Source organism: Lipotes vexillifer, unplaced genomic scaffold, assembly GCF_000442215.2.
Source record: "Lipotes vexillifer unplaced genomic scaffold, Lipotes_vexillifer_v1.1 scaffold863, whole genome shotgun sequence".
NCBI classification, from domain to species: domain Eukaryota; kingdom Metazoa; phylum Chordata; class Mammalia; order Artiodactyla; family Lipotidae; genus Lipotes; species Lipotes vexillifer.
The window spans coordinates 1,846,899-1,857,190 of record NW_006788168.1 but is presented as its reverse complement, the minus strand read 5'-3'; the positions used below and the strand labels follow the sequence as shown (position 1 = coordinate 1,857,190).

General features: G+C 49.2%; 1 protein-coding gene across 2 annotated transcripts in view; it reads left to right on the top strand.

The window, feature by feature from the left end:
* The window catches only part of GMPR (guanosine monophosphate reductase), a 40,071-nt gene that overhangs the window by 22,633 nt on the left and 7,146 nt on the right, over positions 1-10,292 (top strand). For both annotated transcript variants that reach the window (XM_007461266.1, XM_007461267.1), the window contains 2 exons: positions 1,052-1,158; positions 9,245-9,287. In XM_007461266.1, coding sequence (XP_007461328.1) covers positions 1,052-1,158; positions 9,245-9,287 — 150 coding nt within the window. The remainder of the gene's footprint in view (positions 1-1,051; positions 1,159-9,244; positions 9,288-10,292) is intronic.

Below are 10,292 nucleotides of genomic sequence, written 5' to 3'. Positions count from 1 at the left end.
GGGGGCGTTGGTGCAGAGGGGAGTGCTCCACAGAGAGAACACCCTGTACGGAGGATCCCCGAGGTGGGAGGAGCTGAAAGGGCAGCGTGGCTGGAGCCTGCTGAGTAGGGGCGGGAGGAGAGAGGGGGCAGAGCAGGGGCAGAGACAGTCCAGAGCTTGATCCAGGTGGTCTCAGGGCGGGTGCTCGCCTGCTGGGAGGGAGGGGGACACTTGAGCAAGGGGACCTGTGCTGGAGAGGCCCGTGCTCTTGGCGTGACTCGGAGTGGACCTCCCTGGGCTGATACTCTGCAGGCAGTCAACCAGGACTGGAGTTGACTGGGGAGGGCAGAGGTCTAGGGGATGAAAGCATCGAGGTGGCTGGTGTGAGTTCTGCAATGGAAGCTGACCTCAGAGTCCTGGCTGGACTGGGTGGGAGATGGACCACGAGAGGGTGGGGGCCGGGAGGCTGGGGCGTGGAGAGGACAGAGCCGAGTCAGAGGGAGGCTGGAGGAATGCCCTGAGCGCTGGCTCCCTTTTCTCAGGGGATTATTGCAAAAGGCTGGGCAATTTTCATCCCTCTTGTCATTTAATCCCCCTCACAGCCCTGTGAGGTCAGTGCTTTTATTTTCATTTTACAAGTGAGGTACCGAGGCTTACAGAAGTTAGTAATTTGACAAAGGTTGAAGGTCAGGGAGGCTCAAGGTCATGGGAGGCATCTGAAGGTCCCTTGTGGTTGCGTGGAAAGTGAAGGAAGGTGGGAAAGAATGGAGTTTAAGGATGGAGGGTCAGTAAGTGGGAGCTGATGTCATAGAAGAGAGTGACAAGGTGTAGGGTGGAGTGTCCTGGACAATAGCAGATGATGGTGATGAGGCCCTGAAAGGATCTAAGGCCAGATGGTGGCCACCTCCATTGAGCTGTGGGGCAGCCCCATGGCTCCCCTCCCACCACTGTGGAAAGTTCACCCCCAGGAAATTGGGGCAAGGCTGTGTGATGGTGATGGAGGCTCGTTTTGTATCCCGTTCTGCTCGTTCATAACCATCTCTCTTTGGGGTCTCCCTCTTCCTCCATCCAGGTTCCGTGTGTACCACCCGCACCAAGACGGGAGTGGGGTACCCGCAGCTGAGTGCTGTGATCGAGTGCGCAGACTCGGCCCACGGCCTGAAGGGGCACATCATCTCGGTAAGTGTCCAAGTGGGGCTGGTGGAAGGGTCTGGGAGCATCTGAGGAAGACCCCTGCTCCCTGGCTGCCCTTCACCTTGTTGGCATCCTGTGGGCTCGGTAGTGAGCCAGGCACACGGTCACAGCATTTGGTGACAGTCGACCCTACTCCCTATGGATTCAGGTCGAGGTGATGGGTAGCATGATGGGGGGATACGTGGGGAGCTTTGAGAAAATGAGAGGGCCACGTGTTAGCTTGCTAGGGCTGCCGTAACAAAGTACCCCAGACTGGGTGGCTCAAACAAGAGAAATATATTGTCTCACAATCCTGGAGGCCAGAAGTTCAAGATCAAGGCGTCAGCAGGCCATGAAGCCTCCAGGGAAGGCTCTGTTCCAGGCCTACCAAGCTTCTGATAGTTCCTTGGCTTATGGCACCAGAGTTCTAGTTTTTACGTGGCGTCCTCCCTGTGTGCATGTTTGCCTTTGTGTCCAAATTTCTCCTTTTTATAAGAACATCCGTCATTTTGGATTAGAGGCCCATTCTACTCCAGGGTCACCTCATTTTCTCTAATCACATCTGCAGTGGTGTCAGATGCTGTCACCGGTTGCTGTAGTGAGGGCAGATTGAGTAGGATGTTGGGGGCAGAAGTTAGACATTTGTAGGTGGAGAAATGTATGGGAAGGAGATGAGCAGAAGCAGAGTCAGTGATCATGAAGCTTCTGGAAGTACAGCACCTCAGTACTCAGCCACTAAATGTCAAGGATTGAATGAATGTCAAGTTAATCCTCAATTTATCTGTTCTACTCCACCTTTATCGACATGACCGTCATTCATATAGTTACCACGTCTCTCCCCTTCTAGATGAGATGCTCAGAATAGGACAGAACATGTCAGATGTAACTGGATGGACTTGTACAGAGCTATGGCTTCCACTTATGTGGGTGATACATACATACATGTATATTATATATAATTATGTGTGTGTGTGTATATATATATATATATATATATATATATATAAATTCTGAAGTGGTGGTGTATTTTTAGTGGTGCTGTAACAATGAACTCACATTGAATATAGTAAATTAAATCTTCAGACCTTTTCACTTGTCCAGTTGCTAAGCCAAGCTCCCACATTAAGTAATTGACAGATTATTTTGTAAAAAATCCAGATGTAGTAAGTTACATATCCTGGTGGAATGATCTCTTGTTGATTTTGGCTCAGCATTTCAGCTGGTGAGATTTGATTTCCGGACCTGCTTTGAGGGTATAATAATACTCTTTAAAAATCCCTATGTGCACACCATCTCATTTGAGTTTTACTGTGGCATTGGAGCCCTGCAGCCATTGCTTCCCAGCACATGACTTGTTACAACCAAGCTGACTCGTGGTCCAGCGCACACTTCCTGTGCTCCTTCCAGTTCTTCATCCAGACTTTCCATCCATCCATCCATCCATCCATCCATTCAGTCAGCACGTATTCATTGAGCATCTACTGTGCGCTAGAAGCCGGAATAAATGACCGAAGATTTATTGGCTGCTGACAGAGTTCTAAGACCTTCCAATTAATATCTTTTCCTTTTAGCTTTTGCTCCAGTGAACAAATTAAAACCCACTTATTGAACAACTCATGTGTAAAAGGCTGACACAGAACCATCATCCTACCTTTACGGAGTGTGGTGATTGAATTCACTGGAGTCACCAAACAGCACTGTCCTCCAATATGGTTCTCAAATGCTCACCATAGCCTCGTCTTGGGCTGGCTGCATGACGTTCACCAGGGAGACTTTTCACCATAGACATTCCTGGACCCCATCCTGTTGAATTAGACTCTTCATAGTTTGCCCTCCAGAGCACCATATGTAATTAGTTATAAGTCTCCATTCACCATCAACTGTCTTAATACCAATTTAGACCTTATATATCTTCCTTGAGTGGCCACCATTTCTGAATCAGTGGAGATCAAATTAATGAAGTTTTACTATGAACTTATTCTGAGATCCCATACTTGTGTCTTTCTAGAAATTTCACAGTTGCTTAGTTTATAGGACCATTTGGGGAGTAGGGGTGGAGGCTCTGCTTGCACCACAAGTGACTCTGAAAATCAACTTGGGATCTCCTTACCCACCATCATTTTATAGCTTTTGTCAGCAGTTCTCTAAGTGTGTGCCCAGACCTGGAGTATCATTATCAACTGAGGACTTGTTAGAAGTTCTTGGGCCTCGTCTCAGACCTACTGAATCAAACTCTGAAGGTGAGGCCCAGGAATCTTTTAACAAGCCCTCTAGGTACTTCAGATGTGCTCCCACTGGCTTCTAGAGTCGAGGGTCGGTACACACAGGTCGGGTCCGTGTACCAGAGCCAGAGCTGTCTGCTGGCACCCAGGGAACAGCTTCTGTGAATTTCTCAGGAACAGTGACAGCCCAGGCTGGTGATACCGATGCTCCAAGGTTCTTATTTTTCTATTGATGGCCAGAGCTTTCCTAGATGGGGTTAGAAGTTCAATCTGTAGTGCAGACCCCGTGAAGTTCACAGACTTATACAGGTTCTGCACCCTTGACGTCAGTTCATTCCTTCTGACCAGCAGCTGAGTGTCTTGGGGTTCAAAGCAGCTGTTTTTCTCACTGTCCCTTTGTCTAATGGAGTTTCACAAGCAGGTTTCTCCCACTTGCCAAGAGTCCTAAACCCACTGGAAACCCATCAACTGTTTGGATCCTGCCACTTTGTCCAGTTTCCTTCCAGCTGTCTCATTTTACACTTTCGTCGCTAAATTAGCATGTCTGTGCTACTGAAGTTCAGAAGGAAGCCACAGCAGGGGGTGGGTTACACCCGAGAGGCTGGACGTGAACTGTGGTCCACGTGGGCTTCTGAGAGGCAGAGGGCTGAGAAATCCAGGACACCTCCTGGGTAGGTGAAGATTAAGGTGTGACCTGTTCATTTTGTCTTGTCATCTGCTAGGGACATGACACAAAGGAGAGCATTTTAAAGGTGGAAACAGCATTAGAGGAAGTAATGGCTGACATGTATTGAGCAGCTACTGTCTTTTGGGCACGGTACACCTATAATCTCTAATCCTTGGAACAATCTAGGTATTAGGTAGCTGTTCTCTTCATTGGACAGGTGTATTAGGGTTCTCTAGAGAAACAGAACCAATAGGGTGTGTGTGTGCGTGTGTGTAGATATAGATTTATTATAAGGAATTGGTTCATGCAATGATGGGGCTGAGAAGTCTCAAGATCTGCAGGGTGGGTTGGCAAGCTGGAGACCTAGGAGAGCCGACGGTGTGATTCCAGTCTGAGTCTGAAGGCCTGAGAACCAGAGAGAGCCAGTGTTTCTGTTGGAGTCAGCGTCCAGGGTCCCAGTTCTAAGGCAGTCAGGAAGAATTGTCTCACTTGGGGAAATCTCAGCCTTTTTGTTCTATTCAAGCCTTCAAGTGATTAGGTGAGGCCCACCCACATTAGGGAGGGCAATCTGCTTTACTCAGTCTGCTGATTCATGTGTTACTCTCATCCCCAAAACACCCTCACAGAAACATCCAGGACAATTTTTTGACCAAATGTCACTCCATGGCCCAGTTGATGCCTAAAATTAACTGTCACGTCCAGTGAGGAGACTGAAGCTTTGAGACCTTAAGTAACTTGTTCAGCATCACACTGCTGGTGGGGGGGCAGAGCCAGCTCTCAAACCGAGGTCTGTTCATCTCCCGTGTTCCACTCCTTCCCTTGACCACCCTCATTTAGAAAGTGTGGAGACTCCGAGGGTGAAGGGCTAGCTGAAGTCACCAAGAATGCAGGGTTGGCCCAGCATCCCGGGTCTGCTCCTTTCCCATCACACTGCTTTGAGGAAGTTCAGCTTAACCTGTGCTTATAGCTCATCTCTTCCCCGCAGGGTCCCCAAGAACGTCTTCAAGTGAAGGGATCAGAGTCAGGACCCAGTGAACCCTTAGGAAGGGGAGGGATTGGAACAACCAGATGAGTTCATTGTCCACTGATACCCAGAATGGCTTGGACTTTGTAGTGCTTCACAGGACCTAAAAAAAAAAGGTCCTGTGATGAGGTTGGCTGGGATCACTATTGTCTCTTGACTCAAGGCCAAAATTTTAACCAGTGCATTTGATAAAGACCTAGAGAGCATGCTTCTCTAGTTTGAGGAGGGAATGATAGAGGTCAAGCTGATTCAGAGTTACCCCTGACCCCTTCCTTGTCTACACCCAGTCAGTAGGGCTCTCATCCACTCACCCTCTGCAAAGAAGGAAAGACTGATTGGCAAATTTCTTATTTTGTTGATTTAATGTAGTTGTTTAGGAAACGGTTAGACTGTTATTTGGAAAGGCCTAAACAAAGTCATTCAAATAATTCATTTTGAGGCTTGAAGAATTCCCCGACCAAAAAGGTTTAGCCTAGAAAAAGTTAGAAAGATAAAGGAAATTAAGATTACTGGAAATGCCATCTTTTTCAAAACATTTATTTTACTAAAGTATAGTTGATTTACAATGTTGTGTTAATTTCTGCTGTATAGCAGTGTGATTCAGCTATACATATATATATTCTTTTTCATATTCTTTTCTATTATGGTTTATCACAGGATGTTGAATATAGTTTCCTGTGCTGTACAGTAGGGCCTTGTTTATCCATTTATACATAATAGTTTGCATCTGCTAATTAATCCCAAACTCTTCAACCCCCTCCTTCTTGGCAACCATAAGTCTGTTCTCTGTATCTGTGAGTCTGTTTCATAGATAAGTTCATTTGTGGCATATTTTAGATTCCACATATAAGTGATATCATATGGTATTTGTCTTTCTCTTTCTGACTTACTTCACTTAGTATGATAATCTCTAGGTCCATCCATGTTGCTGAGAATGGCATTATTTCATTCTTTTTTATGGCTGAGGAGTATTCCATTGTGTATGTATACCACATCTTTTTTATCCATTCATGTGTCGATGGACATTTAGGTGGTTTCCATGTCTTGGCTACTGTGAATAGTGCTGCTGTGAACATAGGGGTGAATGTATCTTTTCAAATTAGAGTTTTGTCTGCATATATGCCCAGGAGTGGAATTTCGGGACCATATGGTAACTCTATTTTTAGTTTTTAAAGGAACTGCCATAGTGTTTTCTATGGTGGTGCACCAATTTACATCCCCACCAGCAGTGCGGGAGGGTTCCCTTTCCTCCACACCCTCTCCAGCATTTGTCATTTGTAGACGTTTTGATGGTGGCCCTTCTGACCTGCGTGAGGTGATACCTCACTGTAGTTTTGATTTGGATTCCTCTAATAATCAGCGATGATGAGCATCTTTTCACGTGCCTGTTGGCCATCTGTATGTCTTTGGAGAAATGTTTATTTAGGTCTTTTGCCCATTTTTTTTTTTGATTGGGGTGTTTGTTTTTTTGTTATGGAGTTGTATGAGCTGTTTGTATATTTTGAAAATTAAGCCCTTGTTGGTTGCATCATTTGCAAATATCCTTTCCCAGTCCATAGGTTGTCTTTTTGTTTTGTTTATGGTTTCCTTTGCTGTGCAAAAGCTTGTAAGTTTGATTAGGTCCCGTTTCTTTATTTTTGCTTTTATAGAAATGCCATCTTAAGATTACCACTGCTAACGTTTTTATATGTATGCTGCTAGAGATTTTCAGAGTTTACTCTTAAGTAGGGTTCTAGTCTCGTTCTTCCATTATTATAGCTGTGTGACCTTGGGCAAGTCAGTCAACCTTTCTGAGTCTCCCTGTTTGTCTTTCCCCACCTATAAAATATCAGCTTCAGGTTCTTGTGGTGTTTGAATAGAAAAATGAAGTTTGTAACATTCCCTTGTTCGTAGCCGGTGCTTGATTCCAATTCCCTCTGCCCACTGCATGCTGACTTTTCACTGCCCCTTCTTTTAGGGCTGGGCAAGTATTTTTAAGAAGAGGTCATGCTGACAGTTCACAGATCGAATTGCCACTCATGTCATGTGATACCTTTTCTACTAAAGTATGTTAACACTCTTGGAAAACAAGTAACCCGTGGAATATTTGCATGTTGTTTTTTAAAAACTCCGTGCAGCTACGCATGTTCATGTATGAAAGTAAGCGTGTCTGATTGCAGAGGTTTCCCCATACTGCTCTGCCTCCTGAGAACATGAAAGGATGCTTTAACCACTTTTGGAAATTACCTATAAATAGTAGTAGGGAGCAGACTCCTTGGCTGTAAAGCGTATGTGACGTTGGGTTGCATTGGGCTAAATTGCAGTCCCGCGTGTTTGCTCTGCATTATCTGTTTCATAAATCCCACCACAGCACAATGAACAGACAAGGCCCTATGTGTGGCTTCCTCTCTGCGGCACATCACAGAGTCCTATTAACTGTGGACATCTTGGCCCATCCTGGGAGGAGAAGACCTCATTTTCTTGGGGGTCCCAAGAGCACAGGCTTTCTGAGTCAGGCCTCATCGCTGACTACATGAGTGTGGCATTTTCAGAAGCCAGCACGAGCCACCCTAGCAGTCACGAGCTAGTCACTCACTAGTGAGTGAGCAAAAGACCTAAGGACACACTTTTGTGCATGTGTGTGCATGTGAGTACACTTTTTTTTGTGTGTGTGGCATGCGGGCCTCTCACTGTCGCGGCCTCTCCCGTTGCGGAGCACAGGCCCCGGACGCACAGGCCCAGCGGCCACGGCCCACGGGCCCAGCCGCTCCGCGGCACGCGGGATCCTCCCGGACCGGGGCACGACCCCATGTCCCCTGCACCGGCAGGCGGACTCCCAACCACTGCGCCACCAGGGAAGCCCCGAGTACACTTTTTTTTTAAAGTCAGATCATGTTAGGGACCTTTTTATTGGGAGCATGAGTTTGTTTAATCTTCTGCGGTTATAAGTTTGAAACCCTATTGTGGAAAACTGGTTTAGATAAAAAGATAAAGCAGTTTAAAAATAATGGCAGGTCAAGTGAAGGGCATGGAGAGGTTGCACCTTTGAAAGAGAAAGTAAATATGCTGGAGATCTGAAGCACCAACAGGATACACAGAGCCTTGACTGTCTTCACATCAAGGGCCTTGGCCAGGTACCTTCTATGGAGAGACTCTGCCTCTGAAACAATTGCTCATGAACCTGTGGCCCTTCCTGCTATCATCACACAAGGTAGCCCGGGTGGCCTGGGTCTTCTGTGTCCTTCCCAAAGTGTGTCCCCCCTCCTGGGGACAGGCACTTCCCTCCGAGACCCGTTCTGGGCTCTGTCACGTCACGCCAGCCCCGAGCACTGCCCCGGCTTCCGGTGCCTCTGCTCCTTGCCTCTCCCTGCTGGGCAGGCTGCTACCCACAGGCCACCGCTCTGGCCTTTTCCTCCTTGGGCCTCACACAGGCCACATTACCAATAGGAGGTAGCAGCCTGGTTATTTTGTGCCTCTTGTGCTTATAAGAAAACACAATGGGTCTGTGTCCTAGTACCTTTGTACTGGATCCCTGGTGTTGAAACATAAGCCCCACGGCCAAACTGTGCCGGGCAGCCCAAGGTGTCAGGCAACCCTGCCAGGCACTGAACCAGAGTAGGGCCCTGTGTGGGTCCAGTGGGTGTCAGGAATGCATGTTTGACTTGGAGGTAACTGGATACCGTACAGGAAGGTGACTAAGAGACACGTGGAGTGGCTGGAAGTGTAAAGGAGAGAATTCAGTGTCCTCTCTGGCTCATAAAGTACCCCCGCTTTTGTGCTAAATAAACCTCACGTCACGCCGGGCAGCAGGGGAAAGGTGACCACTGAATGATGATTATGTGGCTGGCCAGTGGCCAGGCGTGTTGTGCAGGGGCTGGCAGAGGATGAGGTCCGCCCCTGCGCCCTGCCCGCTCAGCAGTTCCTGCTTCTGCATCCCGAGGGGTGCAGGTGCCCGGGCTCAGGGTGGGGAGGGGGACAGGCAGTGGGTGTGCAGACCTGAGACAGGACTGACGGGGTCTGGGGACTAGAAGGTGAGGTGGTGAGGGGAGCTTCGGGCCTTGGCCCTGAGGGTTGTGTGCTTGGCTGCAGGCAGGGGTGGGAGGAGGGGGCCGGGCCAGCAGATGCCATCGAGTGCCCCCAAGGGAGGGGACAGCGGGCCAGGCTCCCACTGACAGCCTCTTTGCTCTTTCCTTTTTGAAGGATGGAGGCTGCACGTGTCCAGGAGATGTCGCCAAAGCCTTTGGTAAGAGGCCGCAGAGGGGGAGGGGAGGCAGCTCCCTGCAGGGGTGCCGGAAGGTGGTGGCAGACACGTTAGGAAGTTCAGGGCCAATCCTGAGTTTCCTCTCCGCGGATTTCAGCCCCCGATTGGCCCAAATCCTGGCATCAGTTTGGTTCCGGTTGGTGGCAGAGCAGGCCGAGTGCCCAGGGATCGATGGAGGGGTGTTACCCTGTGGGCCAGGAGTGGGTGAAGTCATAGCCCAGAAATCACCACTGGGAAGGCTCAGGTACCCGAGGAAGAGGACTGTATCGGGTCCGAGACACCGAAACTTCAGCGAGGGGGTCTTCGGAGCCTAACTTGGGGGACTGAGGGAGGGACGGGAGCCCTAGCCGCAGTTCCTCACCACCGGCCGAGGAGTCTGTGTCGCACCAGGGGCGGCGGCGTCTGGCTGTGACCCCGCAGGGCTGGGCCACGGCGCCCCAGCCAGGTGTTTTCTTGGGGAGGCACTGGGAGGTCCAGCATCTCTGCGTGCTGTGCTCTGTGCCTGCCACTGAGCCCTTGCCAACTGCGGGCAGAAGTCAGAGCTGCCGCACAGCTGGGGAACCCCACCTGTGAGGTGAGGCCATGTGTGCTGGCAGGGACATCTCTACTGTTGATTTTTGTGCTGCGTGTACTTAATACTGATGGGTGTTCTGTCTCGGGCTCCCTTCTGATAGGGCACACGGTGCACCCTGCCCAAGTGGTGTCTGGACTCCCACTCTGGCAGCTTTCCCTCCCCGTGCTCCCCCAGGAAATGCAGCCACGCCTGTGGAGGGAGAGGGAGCAGGTCGGGGCAAAATGCTGGTTAGGAAGGGACACGAGAGTGTTCAGAAAGGAAAATAATTGGAAGCCACTTCAAAGTATTGTTTGAGTGGATCTGTGCTCTGTGTTCCTGCTGTTTACATCTGCCACTGGGGTTGTGGTTTTCAGGAGGCCTGGCCAGACACCAGTTGTCCTCTGCCCCCTTATAATCACGGCGGGGGGGGGGGG